Source organism: Colius striatus, chromosome 2, assembly GCF_028858725.1.
Source record: "Colius striatus isolate bColStr4 chromosome 2, bColStr4.1.hap1, whole genome shotgun sequence".
NCBI classification, from domain to species: Eukaryota; Metazoa; Chordata; class Aves; order Coliiformes; family Coliidae; genus Colius; species Colius striatus.
In genome coordinates this window covers 14,215,748-14,240,056 of record NC_084760.1, presented here as the reverse complement: position 1 = coordinate 14,240,056, position 24,309 = coordinate 14,215,748, and the positions used below count along the sequence as shown (strand labels likewise).

Genomic DNA, 24,309 nt, shown 5'->3' with positions numbered 1-24,309 from the left:
GATTTGAAATTCTTGAAGCTGGAACTACTGTGAATGTTCATATAGGATCTTCAAATAAAACTTTATGTAAGGTGGTGGCCTTTTCTTTTAAAGATCTAAGTAAATGCTTCCATAATACTGCATGCTAAGAGCTAAATCTGTTGGCATTGATGACAGATGGAAGCTGCTTGTTCCCTTTGATTTATTCTTTTAGTTTTATAGTAATTAACTTTTCTACCACTTCGTATATGCCTTTGTCCTTCTTCATGGAAGTACGTTGTGTCAAGTACAAACAGGAATTACCTCAGGATTTAATATGAACCAATATCAATCTACTAGCTAATATAAAACATATGTTGCTGTCTTTCTTATCCTTCAATTTTCTTCACTTCTTGTCGTCTTCTCACATGGTACAGTTTGTGAGTGTTTGCTGCTGCTCTGCCAGCATGCAACGAGCCATCCTTTTCAGTCTCCAAGCCCTCTTGTGAACATGTTTCTTCTGCCATACCCACAGAGTTGATGAGTTTCTTGTAATTTCCCAAACCCTCCTTCCTTTGGATGTTTTGGAGCTTCACTCTAACCTCCAATGGCAGATTTCCTTGGCCACGTAGGATTTATTTTTGTTCCTTAGGCAGTGCAGAGGCTTTTTGCACTTATTAAACAACAGCTGAAAGACACTCAGCCTTTTAGAATTCTGTTAATTTGAAGTATAAATTGTGTTAGGAAAGCTTCTGATAACAGGTGATTTTTTAATGGGCTGTATTTTTGTTATGTGAAAGGTGCATCTACATATAGAAGTGATAATTGATTAAACAGGATAGTGGTGGACACGCCAGTGCTGGGTTAATAGTTGGACTTGATGATCTTAAAAGTAATTTTGAACCTAAACAATTCTATGAAGCATTCAAAAAAGTGTAAGACAAATGCATTTAAAAACTGAAAGAGTTATCATGTAGAGCGCAAGGGATGTGATACCTATTTTCAGAACGATGATAAATATGAAATATTTGGTTCCTGTGAAGGAATTTATTAACATTGAGTTTACAGATTCTTTCTTAGGATCTTATTTGGGTACAACAGCCATTTAAATATTTGCAGACAAAGTAGTTGTGTGTTTTTTATCGACGTACTTGTTCTTATTCAGATCATGTCCTTCTCTGCATCAGTATTAGTGAAAGCGGCCAGGAGCGGAAGAGCCATGAGCAGGGAGTAAAGCCGGGAGTGTAGCTTAGTGAATTGGCTCAATCAGAAATTAAGAAACAAGAAAATGAGTTGGCTTAGGGTAAGCTGTACAGATCTCTGCTCATCCTTTCTCTACCACACCCCCTCTTTTGCTCCTTAAAATTTGTTCTTTCAGGAACATGGATGTTCCAGGACAAGGTGTTTAAGAAATGATAAAGGAGTGTTTCAGACTTGCTTTACTGAGGTTCAGAACAGTTTTGGTTTTTTAACTGGGAATTGCCACATTTAATGTGAAAAAAGTGAAATGAGATTTCTGCTCTGCTTTAGGCATGAGGAATTGGCTTTTCAAAATGTTTTGAGCAGTAAAGGTAACATCAGAGTAGATACTATGCATGTAATTGATAAATACAAAGTGAATACAAATACAAATGTACTGCAGAAATCAGTTTCTAGCTGCTCAGCATTGAAAACATGTTGGTGCATGCAAATATACAAGAAGATGAGCATGCCATGAGAACACTTTCATCAGCTGTTGTACTCACATTGTCTCTGGCAGCCTGAGCATGTAAGAAATTTTTATCTAGTAATTCTCAGATATGTGAACTATTACGCTTTGTTTTACTAGCATACATCCACAAAATGTGTTGCCAATTAACAAAACAGCATTGACATTTTCATGGCAATAAATGTTTTTGAAGGTATGTTTGTGCTGGATTCTTAACCTTTTTTTATTTTTTCTGGGTTGAGAGAAGTCTCCACTTGACATTTACCTTGGTGATGTTACCTGAAGTAGATACGAAAAGCTGTAGTTTTGTATGACTAAACCAGAGTGTGTTAGTGCAGAGAAGTTTGTTATAAATTGAAAAAGTAAATAAGATATAAAAATAGACTGGTTTTAATACTCAGTTTAACTATGGAATTACAACTGTATTGCATTTATCTACAAAAAGTATTTAATTTCTGTACTATATCTGCAGTTCTTTTGAAAGAAGTCATCTGCAGTGGAGTACTGAATGCTGCCTAAGCTTTGATTTGTTGAAGTTTCAGTTAAACATTGAACTTGGATTGAAAAAAATAACTTGAATAACAGCAAGCTACCACTATGTATCAATGTTTTCCTCTTACCTAGTTTGTCCTGTATGTTCACAGGACCTTTCACAAAGCATTCTGATGAGCCTGATGTAACTTGCAAAATTTTGAGCAGCTTTTAACCATAAGTAATAGGGTCTTTTAAATACAAAGTAACCTATATAATTCCACTTTAACTGTCATAATTTGCTACTATATCTCTTCTGTCTAGCTTATTTTCCTTGCAATTTAGCTAGCCTAGTGAGATACCCTCAGTTGTTTAATGAAATTTTATTTTTCACTTATTTTAATTAGTTAATTGAGGAATTCTCTGTTTCATATACTCAGTGTTACTTTTTTTTTGAGAAATAATATCATTAAACATTCTCCAGAAGAGGGAATAATAGGGCAGAAAAATTAAGAGCTGGCAGGTGTTTTTCTTGCTCTTGTAATCTGGGGAGAGCAGTTTAGTTTTGTCTTGCAAGTTGTTTGAACTGCTAGCAACTAGTATTTAGGCAAATGCTGGATGTGTTGAATACTCTTACTGATATTTAAGGCAAGGTCTGTTACTGTTTGCCAATTACGAAAATATAAAATCTGACATTTGAAGGAATAGCTATTAACTCTACCAACTTCAAATAAAGGCTTCTTTTATTAACTGCCCCCCTCCTGTATGGGATTCCTGGTGTCTTTTTCTACTGGCTCTGGGTATAGATGGTAGTGTGGCTGTCTTCCTGGCTGTAAGCACAACCTTTGTGAGTTCTCTCCTTCACATTGGAAGAAGTCTTAATTGTAGAGACCAGAATAACCTAGCAGCTTATAATGAATTACTCCATTCCATGATGAATACTTAAATACAAATGTGAAAGATGGCTCATTTTGGCCTTTTTTATTGGGAAGCTTCATTCAGGTGACTCCTTGTGTTTGCTGGTGTTGTTTTCGAACATACTGCTTCTGTGCTTTCAGCCTGGGCATGAATCTTAGAATCAGAGAATCACTTAGGTTGAAAAAGACCTTTATGATCAAGTCCAACCATAAACATAACACTGCCAAGTCCACCATATTTTTTTCTTTCATTGTTTTAAGAAATGATGTGCTCGGTTAACAGTGTAGTGAAGTTGGCTGTATGTAGAGTGGATTTAGATGGCCACAAATGGGATAAAAAAGTTCCTTCCACATTACTATTAATGCATGATCTATAGCCAGACTGGGGCCATATATTTATGGGCAAAATATCATTTGAAGGTTCTTCATCCAAATCTATATTTTCCCCAGTTTTTCCTGTGTGATATGTACATTTTAATCAGTAACGCATAATTCCTGTTTTTAAAAAGGCACTGTTTTCTTTTTCTGAACTACTCATATCAAGTAGTTGGAACTTTTTTATTTCTGCTCACCTTAAAATGGTGGGCTGGGAACAGGCACTTCAAGAGCTGCTTTGGGAATAGGCTTCATGCATCTGTCTCAAGGGCAATGACATTAATGTTAGATGGAAGTGTAGATAATAGAGCAGGTATGACTTGAAAAGTTTTGGTATTCAGCTTGAATGTGCTGCCCGTCAGAGTCCCAGCTAACAGAGACGGAGTGGTGCCAAAATCAAAATGTTACAACTGACTCTGTGGCCTTTCTCAGGTAGAAGACTGGGTTTATTAAAAGTAATCATCTTGTGAATAAGTAATGCAACCACATTTAGATACTTTCACCCAGTGGCTTCTTAGACTCTTGGGGAGCCTCAGGTATATTTCTTAAACACAGATTTCCTGTTGGTGACTGAATTCAATCACTGCTCTGTCCTTCAAGAGGATTTTTTTAGCTTGTGACGCTTCTCTATCGTAATTTGTTAATAAAGCATGAAGTAGGCTTAAGAATGTAAAAGTCAATAAGCAAAGCAGATGCCACTGAATGCCTATTGGGAAGGTCAGATTCTAACTTTTGGTAGAAATTCCGGCAGTAATTTCAGGGTTTGTTTCTCTGCAACATGGTTAAATCCGGAGCCCTGGCCACGCTACTTGGGATGTAAAAGAGAGCCTTGTTTTTAGTGGTTGTGTGACATATTGCTTAAGTACTAATTTGAACCAGTAGTTTAAAAGTAAATGATAGGGTTGTGAAAAAATGAAGGCCTGGTTATATCTAGAAATAAACTCAGCTGTTCAGCAACTGTGCCAGCAATGACTGTTGTTCTGAGAGGTCAGATCTAGCTGGAAAAAACTAAACTGGTGTGTGTGCTAGATCTAGATCTGTTTTACAGTATCCTAAAGTAAAGAAAAAAATGGCCAACAGCCAATTGAAAGTGAATACAGATGTTGTTTTATAGAATTTATCATATGGTACTAGCAACATGTGATGAAGATGATGGTGTTTTGTAGAGTTCATGTGATTTGAGTGAAAAGAGATAGAGGTGAATGTAACATTTGAGATTTTAGAACATAAACTTTCTATGAGTAGTTAAAAGAAGTGAATATGGTCTGTTCATGAGGTGAAAGTAAGCCACGAGTTTTTCTGTATTAAATATAATGTTTTAAATAGCATGAATTGTGTGGGTAGAATATGCTAGAAACATTTGTTAACATCTTCATGGGCTTGTTACTTCTTGAATTGCACTCAAGGGGGGGGAAACAAAAAAATCAACCGAGTAAATGTTAACAGAAAACCAGACATCAACACTACTTGAAGTACTCTATAGCTAGTTTTTTTTTTCAGTCTCTTCAGAATGCCACTTCATAAAAAAAACCCATACAACTTTGCATTCTGAGTCTTTGCTTTATAATTACTTTTGACCTTCTATTATTTCACATTACAATTGACAGCAAATTGTCTTATTCCTTCACAAATAAGATGCTAAGAACAGTAGCATTCCAAAAGGAATCACAGCAAGCGTTTTCTTTCTCCAGACCTTTCTCAAGTCCTTGGATGCAGCAAAAAGCAGGTCATGTGCAGCATGTCCTGACAGATCCTCTATGAGACGAGGAGGTCCTTTTCTCCTCTTGAGTGTGCAACTTTCTGGTGGGCTAATGACTCTTTTTCCTTACCACTGCTAATGGCAAAGGGCACTGCAACCGTCATTGCATGTGAGAAATTTTTTAGCTTCTTTTTCCTTCAGATGTGGGAAAAGAAAAATGTGGGACATGTTTCCTAGCTTACAGACCCTTGGAGTTTGCTGCCAATGCTTTCATTGCTATTTGGCAGGCTTGTTTTGCTCACGCTGAGAGAGGCAAGTTGCACCTTGGTGACAGGAGATTTTGGAATCACTAATACATATCAGTTTAGTATGTGAATGAATTTTGGAAGGATTAAGAAATGTCCAGGAGAAGTGAGCCTTTCAAGCTGCGTGGACTCTTATTAGGATAAGGACTATAAAAGCAGCTATGGTTTTTGTTGTTGGTATTTTTCTGTGTGTGTGTTTTTTTGGTTTGTTTTTTTTAAGGGACTAATTCAGCATACTTAAAATGGCACCATTAGCTATTCAGAGTGTGCCAATCTTGGCAGCTTTCCTGGTTAGCTCAATGAGCACTGCATACAATCAAATACTCCTTTTAGTTGGGAGCTTATTTAGCTGCATAACTTGAGGAGCCTAAGGTTTCGATGTCTTGGCCGTTGCATCTATTTCACTTTTACATCGTAGATTCCTCTGAAACTATTTTCATTTCATATTTTTATAGAAAAGTAAGATTGGTGTTCCTTAAGAGGCAGAATTTATAATGTTACAGTATCAGAGGTCAGTCTCTCAAAGGCTTATAGTATGATAAATCAATTGTGCTTAAATACATTCATGAGTTATTTAAAAGCTGTATGACCAGCCATGTGAAAAGAGTGAGCATGTTCATTTGTCTCAAATGATAAGGGACCAATTAAGATATTTGCACATCAAATCAGGTACAGACAAGTATCCATTAGTCATGTGACCCACGGCATGCACGTGTGTGTATATATGTGTATACACGTGCGTAGATACATATGCCTAGTATAGCCTTAACTTCGAATTTGCCTTGTACTTCTGTTTTGATTGTAAGATAGATTCCAAAGAAACACAAGGAAAAAAATTTTGCACTGTGAGAGTGAGGGAGCACTGGAACAGGCTGCCTAGATGGGTTGTGGAGTCTCCTTCTCTGGAGACATTCAAACCCACCTGGATGAGTTCCTGTGTAACCTACTCTAGGTGGTCCTGTTCTGGCAGGGGGGTTGGACTAGATGAACTTTTGAGGTCTCTTCCAACCCTTAAGAGTCCGTGATTCTCAACTAGGGGAACAGGGGAAGGAGCTGCAGTCTGTGGATCCTCTACCCCCACCTCCCCAAAACTGATGTTCTCCATACATAAATCTGAAGATGTCCTCTGTAAGCAAAGTGTCATGGGTTGGAAAAAGGCTGGAAAAATCTTATCCTGACAGTCTGGCTCCGATTTGCAAGGCTGGCTCCTTACACACTGAATAATAGGAATAAACATAATAAACTAAATTCTATATAGTAAATCCTGATACCTTCCTAAATGTGTAGACCTTTTTTTGTTCTTTTTTTTTGTTACAGGAAATACTGGATAGATCCCACAATGGAGGACGGGAAGCCCGTTTGGGCTCCACACCCAACTGATGGGTTTCAAATGGGAATGATTGTGGACATTGGCACTGACAACTTAACTATTGAACCTTTGAATCAGAAAGGCAAGGTAAGTTTCTCACAAACAAAGGAATAACCCTTACAAAAACTGTTTTTCCTGCAGGCCAAATATTTGCCAATATCTACAATTACATGCAGACTCAAGGAGTGGAAAATTAGCTTTCTGATTTTGGCTAAGGATCTTTTGTTTAGCTTCCACTGGAAATGAAACATCCCACTGATAAGAAGTGCATGCTTTCTGTCAGCTATCTGCATGTGCTGTGAGTAGGTGCTCCTGAAAGAGAGGACAATTGAATCTCTGTACCTGTTTGATTCAGTACTATATACTTCATTTTTTTAAAATAGAGACTAGTTAAGAGTCTATTGTTGGGATTAGCTTCTATCTTTTCCCTTACATGCGTAGAGAGTGTCCTTACAGGGGTGTCTAAGGCTCTGGCTTAGATTAGACACCTTGCTGTAAGACTGATGAGGTAAGAGGATTCATCTCTCAAGCTTCAAGTGCCTTGGCAAGTAGCATGGTGTCAAACAAAGGTCCTACGGAATTGCTACATCAAATTAACAGCAATATAAATGTAACTTCTAAAATGAAGTCCTAATTCATCCTAATTACTGTGTTCCACCTGCTTCATTTATCATGACATCTTTCAGATTCGGTACGTCCTAATTAAATGTCAGTTTTTACAGGAAGTAACATATCTATCAATTACCTAATTTCAGATGGTCAGTATCCTGTTTTTTACTAGCTGGAGTAAGATCAGAAATGGTTTTAGAAGTTGTGATTTTGGTCTTTGTAAATATGTAATATGTGCCCTTCTCACAATTTTGTCCTTTCTGTATCTTCAGCTACAGATAAGAAAGATGTTTTTTTAATAACTTATGTTTTCATGTGTAAAGAATGTATTGTCAAAAGGTTATGCAGCAGACCTTCCTTTTAGAGGACTGTTTACAGACTTTCTTTTTTTCCTACATCTTAGAGAGGAAGTCTGTTTTTCCTTAGAAATAGAAAGCAAATGTAATGCCTGATTTTTTCAGTACGAGAGATAAAACTGTAGGTTTAATAGTAATAGTATGCATTCTTCAGTTTGGGGAATAGCAAAATTATTTAGATAAGAATATTAAATACTACAAAGCCATGGCTAAGTAGTCTTTAACTGACACAAATGATTTTGAGCCCCATCGCTGTTCCCATTTATAGCTCCAAATGGTTCTTACCATTTGGTAAAGAACAAAGGTCACGTGTTGAAACAGAATCAGGCAACACAGAGATTCCTGAGTTGCCATTTATTTCTAACATAAGCCTCTTTCAGGGAGGGTATGTAATTTAAAAAAAAAAACACAAACGAACAAAAAACCCCCTCAGAATACAAATATTTTGCTCTGTTTTTCACAACAAACAAAAAAATTTGTTATTCTGCTGTTATCTGTTTTCTAAATTAAGCAGATCAAAGGCCCAATGTTCACTCATATAAGGGAACAAACACTTCACAGTTTAAATACCATTGAGATTATGGTCCTATATTTCTTATCAAACTTCCTACATTAACAAAGATGGAGTAGAATGTTTTGCCGATTACCTTCTCAGTCTTTTCAAGGTGTCATCAATCTCCTTCTATAGTGAAATGTTTCTTATTGTTTTTTATCTTTTTAAGATGACTCTGTTCCTGTGTACTTAGACCATCCATTTGAAGTAGTCAGCATTAATACCCATTATTATCACCTATGTTTACTTAAAATGATAGTTCAAAAGTGCTCTTCAGTAAGGAGTGATCCAGCAGCTTCAGAGTTGCCCAGGATAATTACAGGGAGGAGAGGAGTAACCTGATCTTGTTAACATATCTGGGCAGTGTAGCTTATTATTATTCTTTAATCTGGGTCATTAACATATCATATGTATTCTCTGTAGGGATTGGTAGTTTAACAGATCACAGACTGAAAAGGAAATGTATATGCTTATGTTTGATTATTGCCTTTTATACCACTTAATAGTTAATTAAGATATGTTGTTAATAACTCAAATACTGGAAGGCAGCAGTTTCATGATGACTTAAAATCTTCCCTCCCTTCCCCACCCCAGCAAGCCTCTGGGGTTTTAGAGTGGCATCCTCTCAGCTCGTGACACAGCAAATGAGGTCAGAGAATGGATCCACCTTTAAAAATGAAGAAGTGGAAAGTTTTCAGGATGACAGCAAGCAGTGGCAGGAGGGCAGAGGATCTGAGGCCAGCATGGCTCTAGATCACTTTGTATTATGAAACCAAGTTACTCAGTCCAGACTAGGTGAAGGTAGTCGACCAACACACTGATTTGCTTATAAACCAGCAATAGCAGTTTTGGGTACCGCAGAGTTAACAGCATTTACATTTTTATGTGTAAAGAGAGGTGGTGATCTGAGTCACTCAGCCTTCACTGTACACAGAAGAGTAATCCAAGCTGCAGGAGCATGTTATCAGAACAGGGGATGCATGTGTTACATGGTGGGAGATACTCCCTGAAAACTAGATCATCAGCTTGCAAGGCTGATAAATGCCAGGACTGGAAAGAAAACAGAGAAACTGGAGAGTGGTTTGCTAATGAGCGTGGTCTTACCTGTTGCTGGAGTGCTGCCCAGAGGAAGAACTTCAAAGTGCACCAGGGGGCCCTGGCCTGTGTCTCACCAGCAGTCACATGCTAGTATACAAGGAAAGAGGCAGGTAGAAAGGCAACTGGTTGTTAAACTCGACTGGTATTGCAGTAGCACTTTTCTGAACTTATTGGGAATTCTAACCTCAGATCCTTTTGCATATCTCTTACTTTGTTGTGTTGCTTGATGCTGTAACAAGAAGGCAGATGACAGTGAAATTACCAAACAGGGAATTTACTCTTTTCCTGGAGGTAGCAAATCTAAGTAAAGCGACTAGGAAGTGATGCCTTAGAGGGAGTTGCACCCTGAGGTACCATCCTAGGACCCTCATGGCACTAAGGAGAGGGAGGCAGGCAATTCCTAGATCATCAGCGCTAGTGAGTTTCAGGCAGACATTGGGAAGGTGTGTGGTGCTGCAAGCACTCACTGACATCTCTCCTGCCATAGGTGGAGAGGTGCCTTATGGCTCTCTGCCAGTTCTGAAGGGTCACAGAGGGCTTTATGGGGCACCTGCTCTGGTATGCTGTGAATAACGAGAAAGGTATTTTTCTGGGCTAAGTATAAATGAATAAATGTACTTTGGAAATAAGGATCAGAATGTCCAAAGTTCAGTGTTTCAAGCTAAGGGACTGGGGTTTTTTTAGCAGTGAGCACAGCTTGCTTGCATGAATGAGACAATTCTTGTCTGTCTCAGTTTTTATTGCTTTAGGTTGGTTTGTGAAATACGGCGGAGAGTAGGGATGTCTCCTGGCTGTATCTGAAAGGTATAAAGGGAGGCATGGTTACACATATTGGATTACATGGTAGAAAGAAGATCCTGCTTGAATGGAAAGATATCTTTTTTCACTCATCCAGTTTCTGGGAGAATAGTTAAGATTGCCATTGGATTTCAAGGGGTGCTTCTTTACACAGAGGAGGAAAAAAAAAAAACCCCTACAACAACCTCTAAACCCTCTTTTTTGCCTACTGAGACCACTTTAATGTCTCATAAGGATAATAACCTCTCCATTTTCTTAAAACAAGTCATGCCTTAATGCAAAAGTCTTCAACCATACACCTGAAGTTTTTCTAATTACAATAAATGTTTTAAAAATAATGAGACAGCATGTTAAAGAATTTATTTAGTGGTTTTTTTTTTAATGGACAGACTTGGGATACCTTGCCCATTTTCCTTTTTAATTTTGATTGTCAGTACTTGAAGCTCTGCACATCTAGCCAGTGTACTTACCTGTGCGGCAAGTAATCACTTTACATAAAGCAGTAGTGCAACTGTGACATACAGGAGTGAAATGCATTGTTGACTTAGTTAAAACTAGGTTTCATGTTCTGATCTAAAAAAGCGCAGCAGAAAAACATCAGATTTCAGATGTTTTTATGTTGCTTATTTATTTTATCACTTCTGAAATACTCTAGGAACTTATTCACTGTTCCTATGCGACCTGATCTAGGTGGACCTGCAGAAGCAGGTCCCCTACCATTCTATGATTCTGAGATTCACATTGAGTGAGAAAATGGGGGATATTATATGGCATGAATTATAATTTTTTTCCATTGAAATTTATTTTAAATGAGAGCACTGAGTGATGAGGACATGATGAAATTTCTTCCTTCTTCTGTGATAGATCTGGTTTGGCTGGCTTTAGACCTGTGAAATGTTAAAGTATCAGGGATTTGTGAAGAGTCTTACAGAATAGCTGGATATTGTGTTCATTCTCTCCTATGAAAAAAACATCTGTCTTTGTTAGTAATTAAACTTGAGTTACACATTAGCAGACAGGAACAAGAAAGTTAGATTTTTGTGAAGCCAGTCATGCTTTTTGTGTACTTGAAACAATGGAAGTGATTATGTGGGAAAGTATTGTGTTCAAATATGTCTTTACCCAAGGACAGAACACCTTTATTGTTGACAAACTTGTAGGGAAAATTATTTTGTCTTCAATTACAATGATATGTTCTAAGTGAGGGGGTGGAGGATTTAGCTCTTCTGTGCTAAATCTCTGTACAGCAGCTGGTAACTTTCTGAGGTGAGTGAAGTTCTAGTCATCCATGCCTCCACCAAGCTCTGATAAAGGATATTTTGGAGGAAGTTGTTCTAATAGACACTCAGATGTTGCAACGTCATCGAGCAGCTCTGTTCCACATAGGAAAGCTTGTGCATATTTTTCTGCACATTAGATCCTGATAAGGGGATGACAAAGTGGAATTTATTATGGCTACAAATTGCATACTTTGTGATGACTTTTTAGAGAAGGGATATTGTAGACTTGCTGTTTTCAGACTGGCAGCAATTAGTTCCGAGACATTTTTAACTGTTCCCACTTCAAAGAGACTAACTTTTACTCTGTTCATGATGGTGTAAACTAAAAGAACTCACATATTGTGTCAGTTGTACTGAAGCAAAGATGAAGCAATCTTTCTCCTAAATTTTCATAGGAGGTGTTTCTCATGGGACTGTCTTGCCGAGTACAACTTTAAACAAGCAAATGTGTTTGTTTATTAAGGTCATTCTTTAAAGCCAGTTTGTTGCCTTTTCAAATATTAGACTAGACTCCTTGTCTCCATTTCCAGAGGGATAAGGAGACTGTGCCTGCAGCAGCATGGTGGCTTTCGTGCTTAATTGGTACAACAGTGTTTTTGTTCATTCATAGGTAGCTCAAACAAGCTATTACTACAGTAAACAAAAAAAGTATAATTATAAAACCTTCTTCTTACAATAGGTTTTTTTGTGCAGATGCTGTAATGTGTGTGCGCACAAGGATGTTTTTCCTTCCTTTTTACAACAATGTAAATTATGATTTCTGGAGAATAAAGGAGGAACAAAGTTGCTTTTGTTATAAGTTTTTCCAGTTGGATGGAAACACTTGACAAATAGCTATTTTGTATAACACAAGTATAAAGCTTGAAAGAAGGTCTTATTTTACTTTGGTATTGATTTATTGAAGAAAAACCCCAAACAACTAGCAACAGCCAAGGCTACAGTATTTGATGATACAGAGGGTATTCTGTACTGAACACTTTTCTTTTAAGGAGGAATGTTTTAAAACAGCATATATGGTAATGACAGCACAGTCCTTTGACTGAACTAATAATTTGAGTTTTAATCTTTGTACTTCTTTGAAAAACTGAGGAAGTTGTGTCCTGTGTGTATTTAATCCTTATTTTTATATTATTATAATAATATATGCATGCAATTTTTGAAATGAACATAAAACATTATTGCAATAAAAATATTTGTATTTCAGTGGCTGCTTTTTTCTAGTGTGATGTAGTAATGTAAATGCAGCAGCTCTTACCTGCATCTAGTAACACAGTAAAATTTCCCCTAATGAAGTATAAATTTAATTCTAAACCATGCACAATTACAGTGCACTCATTTGTACCACTGCATCAGACATCTTTGAATTATATTTCTATTTGTATGGAATTCTAACAATGTTTATCATTGAACAGACTTTTCAGGCTGCAATCAATCAAGTGTTTCCTGCGGAAGAGGACAGCAAAAAGGATGTAGAAGATAATTGTAAGTTTATGAATGTAAAACTAAACTTTGCATTTGAAAAATATCTCTGTAGAAGAGAGTATTGTTTCCTTACAAGCTTCCTGCTTTTCCTTGTAGTTTTTTTTTTTTTGCTTCTTTGCTTGAATTTATGTATGAGCTCCACTAGTCCTTTAAAGTTCTTAAAGTAAGCCAATTTTAAACATCATTTAGTGCGTTGATTTTTAGTTTTCAATTGAACACTTTAGTGGAAGTCATATTATTCCCATGTACAGCTGTTATTTGACTTCAGATATATACCAGATGTCACCTAACTGTGTCAAGATCAACTGCATTCAGCATTATGGAGGTTCACTCTATCTTACATAGTTATAGCAGCAAAAGAATTAGTTGCTTTATCAGCAGAGGTATTGTGCAGCACTTTCCTGCATATAACCTGTTTCTCAGATAGCATTCCTGTGGAAGAACAGATAATTGAAAACAAATTTTAAGTTAACCCTCTGAAAACTGGAGACACAAATTTGGACTCTTCAAGACCACTTGAAAAGGAAATCGGTTACAGTGAATTGGACATATATCGGGTATAGTGAATTGGTGCTGGAGAAGTTTTGAGGTGAACTTGTGTAATAAGCTTCAGTGTTATCTACAGGGCTTATGTTTTGTTAAATATTCTATAGTTAAATGTGTAGAAAAAAATTATAATATTCAAATCTATGGAGAGGGCAGAGGAAAACTGAGAAAGAGGAGCCTTTGGAGAACTGGAGAAGAGGAGATTGAGGAGTGATCTTGTTAACATTTACAAATATCTAAAGGGTGAGTGTCAGGAGGTTGGGACATCCCTCTTTTCTATAGTAGATAGTAACAGGACAAGGGGTAGTGGGATGAAGCTGGAACACAAAAAGTTCCACTTAAACATAAGAAAAAACTATTTCACCATGAAAGTGACAGAGCAGTGGAACAGGCTGCCCAGAGGGGTTGTGGAGTCTCCTTCCTTGGAGGTCTTCAAGACCCGCTGGACATGTTCCTATGTGACCTGATCTAGGTGAACCTGCTTCTGCAGGGGGGTTGGACTAGATGATCTCTAAAGGTCCCTTCCAACCCCTACCATTCTAAGATTCTATGAAAATAGAATCATAGAATCTATTCTATTCTATGTCTATTCTTAAACAAATATTTTGTTGCTCTTGCTCTTTGTGAGCAGATTGCAGAGACTGTCCTGTCTTAAAAACCTGATGGCAACTCTTTTAAATGTTTCCTATGGTGTTTACTAGTTGGTGAAAATACTTCGTAAATAGTGGGCAAAAGTGTCTTTTACCTGATGGCAACTCTTTTAAATGTTTCCTATGGTGTTTACTAGTTGGTGAAAATACTTTGTAAATAGTGGGCAAAAGTGTCTTTTATTGTATTTAATTTGAAATAGAAGCTCAGAATTTAGAAATTGTTGAGGTGATTCCTGTTTTGGAATAAGGGTTAGTATTTATATCCTTTGACAGGAAATGTTACAGCTGCTGTGTAAGAAAAAAGATAAGGCCTGAGGTTTGTGGTCTGACTTAGATGGTGCAGTGTCATTAAAGGTAGAACCAAGCTGGTACTTTCACTTCCAGTTGTTTATTTTTTTTGCAAACATTACATGGTTTGAAACTTTTCCAAGCTACTGTCTGTGTGCTCTGCCCCCGATGATCGTTAGGGAAAGTCATTTAAACTGTGTGTCTGCCACAGTGATTTTCCTGAGATGTGTTGCTACCTTAGACTGAAATTTAGAATGAGATTATGGGGAAAAAAAAAAAAAAAAGAGATTCCAGCAACGTACTGTTCAATTAAGTTAAAACAGTCCTCAGAGGAAATGTCTTCTTTGGCATACTGAGTAAAATATGAAACTTAGAAATGCTTTGTCCAGTACTAATTGTGGCTTGGATGAGTGGACAGTGAGGTGGATTGAGAGGTGGCTGAATGACAGAGCCCAGAGGGTGGTGATCAATGGCACAGAATCGAGTTGGAGGCCTGTGGCCAGTGGAGTTCCACAGGGATCGGTTCTGGGTCCAGTCTTGTTCAATATCTTCGTCAGTGACCTGGATGAGGAGACAGAGTGTACCCTCAGCAAGTTGGCTGATGACATCAAACTGGGAGGACTGCCTGGTTCCCTAGAAGGCTGTGCTGCCATTCAGAGGGATCTCAATTGGCTTGAGAATGGGGCAGAGAGGAACTTCATGAGATCCAACAAGGACAAGTGCAGAGTCCTGCATCTGGGAAGGAACAACCCCATGCACCAGTACAGGCTGGGGGTCGAACTGCTGAAGAGCAGCTCTGCAGAGAGATCTGGGAGTCCTGGTTGATAATAAACTAACCATGAGCCAGCAATGTGCCTTCATGGCTAAGAAGGCCAATGGCATCCTGGGCTGCATCAAGTAGAGTGTAGCCAGCATGTCAAGGGAGATTCTTCTCCCCACCTCCTCTGCCCTGGTGAGGCCTCATCTGGAGTCCTGTGTCCAGTTCTGGGCTCCCCAGCTCAAGAGGGACAGAGAACTGCTGGAGAGAGTCGAGCGCAGGGCCACCAAGATGATCAGGGGACTGGAACATCTTCCTTATGAGGAAAGACTGTGGGAACTGGGGCTGTTTAGTCTGGAGAAGAATAAATGGTGGGTGTCAGGAGGTTGAGGCATCATTTTTTCTATTGTATCTAGTGACAGGACAAGGGGTAATGGGATGAAGCTGGAACACAAAAAGTTCCATTTAAACTTAAGAAAAAAAATATTTCACTTTTGAGGTGAGGGAGCCCAGGCACAGGCTGCCCAGGGAGGGTGTGGAGTCTCCTTCTCTGGAGGTCTTCAAAACCCACTTAGATACATTCCTGTGTAACATTATCTAGATAGACCTGCTTCTGGGAGGAGATTGGACTAGATGATGTCTAAACGTCTCTTTCAACCCCTACCATTCTGTGATTCTAATTTCTCTTTCAAATATTATTTTGAGGCTTTTCTAACGTATTCTCACTTCATATTCACTAGTTTAAATTTATCTCCAGGATGTGTGAAACCCAAGTTCATTTTTTTTCTCTATCAGAGAGCATTTGTGTTGAGTGTTATTGATCTGTAAGAAGGAACTTATATAAAAATAGTGAGTGCTTTCACTGTCTCCTTATAATACTGTTCTGAAAAATCCCGAAAAACTAGTTAATAGTACACTTACCATTCCAACTTATGCTTTAGAGATTAACTCCCTTCTAGGAATTAATTTGCTGAATGTTGCTTTTCTACACCCTTAGTCTTCTGTATCCCAAATGCCGTAGCTGCAGAAGACAGCTTTTTGAGAATACAGACCTTCCCCAAATGTGAATTTTAAGTAAATATTGCAAATAGCACAGTACAGAGACAAAGCATCTACTTTCTTTTTTTTTGTGACTGACACTGTCTTCCAGCCCCCTCCAACCTTCCCCCAGTTTTGAGATATTTTACCATCTGTAGATTTAAATTTTTTTTTTATAGGCAAGTAAAGGATTTAAAAAAAAATATTTCTGGGGCAAAACAATAAAAAAAAAAAAAGAGGGATGTGGTATCAGAAAATACTCTTCAAAAAAATAGCTCTGCAGAGTCTTGCAATTACATGACAAAATTATTTAATTATTATCCATACAGACACTCCTCATTGTGTGCACAGGAAAGCCAATATGAGCAAATTTGACACTGATATTTCCCAGCTTTCATTGTCTAACTTCACTTCTGTCAACTTCTGCATGTATATAAGTAAATGTTAAATGCACTTACAGTGGTTATATTTAGGCTTGAGCCATATGAACATTCATAAATCTGTCTTTGGTTTCTTCCTTTGCCTCTGGATATAGATGCCTGTTTCAATGGAAGGTTGCTGACATAAGCTTTAGTTTGCATGTCCTGACTGAAGGTGACATTCCCTCAGGGAGCAAGATCCCATTATGCACCAAGTGTGCAGGTATAACTGCTTTAACAAGGAATTGCTAAGAGGAAACCGGGGATGAAATCTGGAGTCCTTTACTGTTTAGATAATTACCAGGTTTTTATTAGGATGCTTAGCTGACGACTGTTTATTTTAAAACATACTGCAAACCCTGAGAAGTCCTTATGAAGAATATAGTCAAAGGAGAGGATTGTTTCTGTAAGTGTATGTAGACAATTACTATATAGCTGTTTCTCAACTCAATACTGAGAATCCAAATGACTTAAAAAATGAGCAAACTTCAAAAGTCAACACCATGCCCCCGTGCCCCAAGGCATATGTAAAGGGAAAAGGGGATTTTAACTTTCATCAGAGCAAGCAGGAGTTTCTTTTTCTGGCCTGTTTCCTTGTAATGTCTCTTTCTCTTGATGTCACCTTGTTAAAAGAGGTAAAGGTGTAAAGCAGTCTGTGGAAGCAGACCTGCAATTTGTGGTCCCAGCGCCATTTTCTTAGCCAAAATGTGGCTGGAGAGGAGGAAGAGGAGGAATCCTGCTGTGCAGTGCTGGGTGCCTGTGCTTGTTGGCATCACGCAGCAGTGGCTGCATGGTCAGTGGTCAAGGTAGGCCTGCTGGGGCGGCAGGGGAAAGGCCAGGGTGAACAGGGCCAGCCTGCTGCTTCATACAGGTACTGTGAACAGGCCCAGTGTAAAGGCTGTTGTGATTCACAGGGAGATTTTGCGCAGTGTAAAGCTGAAGCATTGCCTTGTGTGGTCTGTCAACACAGGGATGTGCATGCAAGGGATTTTCTGGAGGAGGATGGCTACTTCTGAACAGCCCAGAAGTTGCAAGTTTTTTGGGTTGTTCACACTTCTCAACTGTTTGAAGCAGGATTGTATTCAGTCATGCCATGGAAGGAAGGGCTGTTATTCAGTGAGGCTACTCAGGCTCAAGAGAGGCTGCAAATGGCTGCTGAATCTACCTTTGCTTCAGGCTGATCTCATGTAGGTAGTAGAAGACAGAACTGCTCCTCAGTTCACTGCAGAAGGGTAAAGATTGAAAATGAAAACACAGATGCACTTGAGAAGCTCCCATTATGCTTTGTCAGTATCTTTTGCTTCAACAAGAGAAGCATGGAAGGAGCTGCTTACTGAGCTTCAGTCATCCTTGCAGGATGAGGTGGCTGGACAGGTTGACTTCAGGTGATAAGGACTGACAGCCTTTCTTGCACATTCGTGTAAATAAGTTGGAATACATTTTTCTCTGCTGGAGCACTTGAGACAGAGCATTGGTCCAACTTGTCCCAACTTCAGAAACAACTTTGTCATTATATATGGCCCTCATGTGAGGTGTAGGGTAGCAGTTTTGTTGCAGGCACGGTACTCACTCCATCAATGGTAGTCAGATGTACACAACTTTTTAGGTGGCACTAGTACTGTAAGGTTTATCAATATGGTAGTCAGTCAGTTGTACCTTGACAAAATAGTGTTGTGCACTTGAATTTTAAGTGGTAAGAAAATGAGGATTGATCATCCTTCTCTGGAGGCTTTCAAAACCCACCCGGACACATTCCTGTGTGACCTGATATAGGTGGATCTGCTTTGGCAAGGGGCTTGGACTAGATGATCTCTAGAGATGGTTTCCAACCCCTACCATTCTGTGATTCTATGATTTGTAAACAGAGGCTGTGTAACAAGTAGTGCCTTCAGTTGATTTGGGGTTAATGTTTTTAACATTGTTAATTAAGGCTGCTAACACTTTCCAGTACTTTCTATTTGAAAACAAGGACGAGCTTTGCCAGAATGTGAACCCATACAGTCTGAAGCTTCCTGGGAGTGCCCGCTGTCTTCAGTCATCACCTTGTAACACTTCATCAGAGTCGATTGAGTTATATTAACAAGCTAAGGAGAAAAATAAAGCAAGGTTTTGTTGTGTTAACATTTTTTTTTCCTCCTAGCAGTTTCTTTGAAGAGACCTAGTAGTGATAAAATTCTGAATTGAAACATGAAAGATTGTGCTGGTGCCTGGTGTTGCAAAGGTGCCCAGTCCTGCCTTTAGACAGTATTTCCTGATTGAATTGGTGAATGTAAACATCTAAAAATCACTAGGAGCCAACAGTGATTCTAAACCTCAGGTGGCATTACCCTGAGGACAGTGTTGCTGAGATTGGAGAGGGGAACTGTAAGGAAGGGAGGCAACAGCTAATGTTGGGGATTTTGGTAGGTTTCTGCACTTATAGGCTAGGATGGACAGAGGTGTTTGTGTGAGGCAGATAAAAGGGAGCTTATGCTGAGCGGAGCCTGTGTTGAGACTCCTGGAGTCAGGAGACTGTTCAGCAGCTTTCTGTAAGTCCAGTTGTGCAGTAAAGAGCAGGTCTATGTTTTTTAAAATGTATTTAGAGTCAGCAGTTCTGCATCAAGATGGTATTAAAAAAATGATTGATAGGATTAAACCATAACCAAGGAGAGGGTAACTAAAATTCTCCTTAGTTCTGAGATTTAGTTTTTCATCTGTACACAGAAATAGTCCTGAACTCTTAATGGTGTATAATTGTCTTTTACTTGCAGGTTCCCTTATGTATTTGAATGAGGCCACTCTCCTTCACAATATCAAAGTTCGGTACAGTAAGGACAGAATTTATGTAAGTATTATAACAACAGTTTAATGATAGATGTCCTTTCAAAAAACTCAGCAAACCAAGTGTTTCCAATTCTATGTTTTTGTATAGCAGAAACTAAACAAAAATGTATCACTGGAGGAGATTTTAGGCCTTTTCAAAACATTTGTTTTGGACATTATACCTTGTTTGAGATCTGAATCACATTAATCACATTAATGTGACCTATTTTTACCAGGCAGACCAGATTTTTCTTTACATGACTGTTCATGTGCAACCATACCACAATGTTGTTTCACAAAGGTCTGTTCGAACCTACAGGTAACTTGCTTCCCCAGTAGAGTAGCCGTTAACAAAGATGGTTTTCTTTCTTCATTATTTTTGAACGAAGCAAACAGGTGCTCTCTTTGACACCTTCGAGCTCAGGTGTCCATCTTAATCTTTTATATTGCTATCAAATTGCCTAATTGTACTTAATGAATTCTGACTAAATTACATTTTGTCCTTACCATCTGCCTGGACACTGACAGCTGTGAAACAGAAGAAAGAAAGAGTTTTCTTTCTTTCTCTTTTTTTTTCTTCTAAAATTCTAATAGAGAGCTGGCTAGTGATAATACAAAACAGTTGTACATTTCTGAGTGTCTTTGTTAAAATAATCAACTTCTGCATGAATATACTGTTCTAAAATAAATTGAAATCTTTAAAAAGAAGGTATAGAAGATAGAGTTGTTTACCTTTGTTGCAGTTAACTTTTCATAGCTGTAAATTCTTTATTGCTCATGATCAAGCACTGACTTTAAAATAAATAGATAAAATATGACCATTTCAATACTGTTCTGGAAAAAAATAATAGCAAAAAACCCACTCCAAACTGCCAAGAACTACCCAGGGAAGTAAAATACGAAGCCTGAACTGGTTATGAGGTAGTGTGGTGTGTTTGGGTTCATAAAGCCTTATTGCATTGTAAACAGGTACTGCTAATATATTGTCCTGGGTGTACATATTTCCTGGAGGAAAAAAAGAGAGAAAGAAAAGTTTAATTTCTCTTTTAAGTACCTTTCTCTTCTAACTTTGATATAGATTGAATCAATGACTTTTTTTCCTTTTTGATTAATGCTGGTTAATGGTATTTGTCCTGTTAATGAAAGGAAGACTAATATTAGTACTTGCAGCTCTTGAAGAAATGTTTTCCTTAGTTAAATAAATGCTGAAAGTAGAAATATCCAAGAAAATTCGTGTATGTGATCCAACCTTCTATCAATGTATCAAAATAGGGTCCAAATTCCAGTTTTCTAGGTATATGCTTAGTAACAACAAACCAAGTAAATTTTTCAAGCTGAAGGTTTATCTGATTTTCTTCAGACATTCTCCTGCAAATGTGCATTTTTTGGTGATTCACACATCTATTCTTCCTTGTATATAATCTGGCCATTATGATCAAACTATGAAAGTTTTTTTTTCAGAAACCTTGAAAAAACTTATCTTCTGTCTTCCTTATCCTATGGAAAGATAAAAAGCAGTACTGGCTCGAGACTCTTCTCAATTTCCTTCTCTGTGAGAGAACATTTGCATTCTGTATTTATTGCTGTGGAAGGAGCCATAGCTAATTTTTCTTGGCTGAATGCTTTTATTGCCTGGTTTGTGCATATTCCCAGAAAGGATCTTGTCAATCCTTCCTGCTGAGTTGCTTCCATTAGATACTGAAAAATTATCCTCCGCACGGGAGGAGAGTGTGTTATGTTGGGCAGGAGCTTATTTTTTTCACTTTTGAGGAGGAGGTTGTTGCGTCCTATCCTTGATCCAGTAACTCGGACAATAGGAAATAATTTAAAAAGAGATTGTGAGAAAGGTCAAATTCAGGACATTCTCCACAGCTCAGTAGTTAGGAAATTTTCCCATGAGAATTTCATAGATGTGCTGAGAAGATAATTAGAGGAACTCTGAAAATAGATCCCTTCTTGTATCTGCATTATCTGGAGAGAATTGTAAATGTAATTTACAATACTTAAGTTGTAGTCTTCTATAATAATATAAAATTGCTGTTAACCAGTTGGCTGGATAGCAGGTAATGGTTTGGTGTTGTTTTCTTCACAGACCTATGTAGCCAACATTCTTATTGCAGTGAATCCATATTTTGATATACCGAAGTTTTATTCTTCAGATACTATTAAAAAGTACCAGGGTAGATCGCTTGGAACACTGCCACCACATGTGTTTGCTATTGGTATGTATCGAGCCTGTATTTGTCTTCTACAAAACAATCATTAAATACTTTACATTTGTCTATAAATTGCTACCTGTAGCAGTAATTAATTTGCTTCAACAATATTAGGAAAATAAAACCACCGCTTCCTAAAATTGCAAATGGTATGCAGTTGGAAGAACTTGGCTATTAGCAACCCTGGCAACCTTGTTAGGATTATTCTACATCTCCATTATTTTATGTCTAAGCAGTTTAAATATATTTTACAATCATCAAAAGAAAAAAAAAGGAAAGAAAATAACCACCCCACTTGTATTTTGTAAGTGAAGAATGACTTCACTGTGATTGGCACTGTTTTTCAGTATTGTGTTTTCCTTTGCTTTTTATTATGTTGTCAGAACATGTGCATTGTTTCTTTTTATGTATATGTGCTATAGACAGAAGGTACATTTAAATGTTGTTATGAATGGGATAAACATTGTTTCAGTCTGGTTGTTTTTTAGGAAAAAAACACAAACTGGACACTACAAATTAACATGGGACTTGTCAAAAGCTGCCTCACCGTGTTGCTTTTTGCGTTGTAATGAAAAGTATAAATAGCTGGGTTTTTAGTACATGTTGGATAACCCACATTTCCTTGTCTCAAGTGTTACTTGCTACAAAGTACTACTGAAAGCTTCCTTTTAAAAAAAATATATTAAAGTAAGATTGGTTACTGTATTATAAATACATTTAATTCAAGATTCTAGGTGATGGTTTCTGCTTTTTTTTGGTCTGGATATTGTTGAGTAGCTCTTTCTTTTCAAAGACCCTCTGTTGAAGGCTGAGCAGCTATAGTTAATAAATTATAATAAATTCTACAAATAATGGAATTCCATAAATTATAATAAATTAAAAGGAAACATTTAACTGTTACTTTTTATTTCTGAAAATGTTACATTTTAATTCTTGCATTGTCGCTTTACTTTATGCTTTCAGTTCTCCCAAATATTAATTTTTTGTCATGTTTAATGTATTGTTCTTTTTCAGCTGACAAAGCATTCCGTGACATGAAAGTGCTCAAGATGAGTCAGTCCATCATAGTGTCTGGAGAATCGGGAGCTGGCAAGACAGAAAACACTAAATTTGTTTTGAGGTTTGTGCTTTTGGACCAAAGTTATTCTGTGAATGTCTTTTATGTTGATGCATTTGGCTGACATGCAGACAGAACAAACTAAAAAGAAGGGTTAAGACACAATTCGATAAGATACATATATGCTTCTACCTTCACTTTAATACAAGAAATTCATTGTTTAAATTTAAATGCTGACATGACAATATACAAAAATGGCTCCATACAGAAACCTTAACTCAGTTGTAGTGACATCATGTAACTGTTATGGTTTATGATGCAGTCATTTTGGTATTGCACATCTGGTGTTGTGGTAGATAAAAACATCGCTAAGCATTTTAACTGTCTTGGAAGAGAATGTTGTTTTTTACCATAAATGTATTTTTCTGTTTTTACTGTTTCTGTTTTAGTTTTTTTCAGTTTGCATGAGTATTTGGGGTTTTTAAACCTGATTTTGAGATAACTGCAGAGATTCTGGAAAATGTTTTTACCCTAGTTTACTGACTAGATTGAATAACAGGATTCATTTATTCATTGAGTTCATGTATGATTGATACTAAGTCAAGTAAATTAAACCATGTGGAGGCCATATTGCTCATATGTGTCAGCCTTGCTTCCTTTTCTAGGATTGTTTAATATTTCTTACCATATTTGCATTATACTTCATCGCTTTATGTCATTCTGGAACACTGTAACTGGAGAGCACTGGCCCATTAAATCATAGGTGGGCTGAGTGTCCAGGGAAGCACAGTACAGGCAGTGTGAATACATTCTCTTTCCTGCCTTGTCCTTGTTTCCCTGCTTATATCTTCAATTCCCCTTTCCCTGACATTATATATTCTCTAGTATTTATGTACAGTAGTTGTGTTATCTTCTACATCCCATAAAGAATTGTCATGGCCTTCATGAAGAAATGTCTGTCGCTACAACCTTTTGATAGCTGTAAGAATTACTGCATGGTGCCGCTAATGATTTTACAGGGTACATCCTAACTTTGGTCCTACTAAGTGTAAAAGAAGACTGCAGGTATTGGGAGAGGATCTCATGAGGAATGCTCTCAAAGGAGGTTATTCTTAAGATTCTCAGCAAAGGAAGTTCTGATTACACAGCAGCCAAATGTCATTACTCTTGCTTCTCCCCACCATCTGCCCCCATAAGTCTGTGTACAAAGCATTGTTGAGTTTTAAAAGCAGGAAGGTTTTTCTCTTAGGTAATCAGAAAGCTCTTTTAGTGCTCCTAAAATTGGGGTTTTTAACTCATCTCAGATTTACTTGGACTTTTCCAGAAAGCAAACCCTGTGTGCAGGAAGAAAAAAAAAAGCTTTGTGTATTTATTTTCATATTCTTTCTTCAATTGCTAAATTGAATTTTACCTTAATTATGCACCTGCAGTTTCCTATCTCACCGTCTCCATGGAGGATTTTTATTAACACTAATAGTTATGAACACAGAATCTCTATGCATGGTAATGGTCTTTAATTTGGGAAATACAGATGAAACCTTATGTGTTTATTAAGATT

At 37.6% G+C, this 24,309-nt stretch overlaps 1 protein-coding gene across 3 annotated transcripts in view; it reads left to right on the top strand.

Annotated features, from left to right (window-relative positions):
• Positions 1-24,309, top strand: part of MYO6 (myosin VI) — a 114,676-nt gene that overhangs the window by 27,266 nt on the left and 63,101 nt on the right. For all 3 annotated transcript variants that reach the window (XM_061989561.1, XM_061989559.1, XM_061989560.1), the window contains exons 2-6: positions 6,751-6,889; positions 12,909-12,978; positions 19,427-19,500; positions 21,571-21,700; positions 22,709-22,814. In XM_061989561.1, coding sequence (XP_061845545.1) covers positions 6,773-6,889; positions 12,909-12,978; positions 19,427-19,500; positions 21,571-21,700; positions 22,709-22,814 — 497 coding nt within the window. In that variant the 5' untranslated portion in view covers positions 6,751-6,772. The remainder of the gene's footprint in view (positions 1-6,750; positions 6,890-12,908; positions 12,979-19,426; positions 19,501-21,570; positions 21,701-22,708; positions 22,815-24,309) is intronic.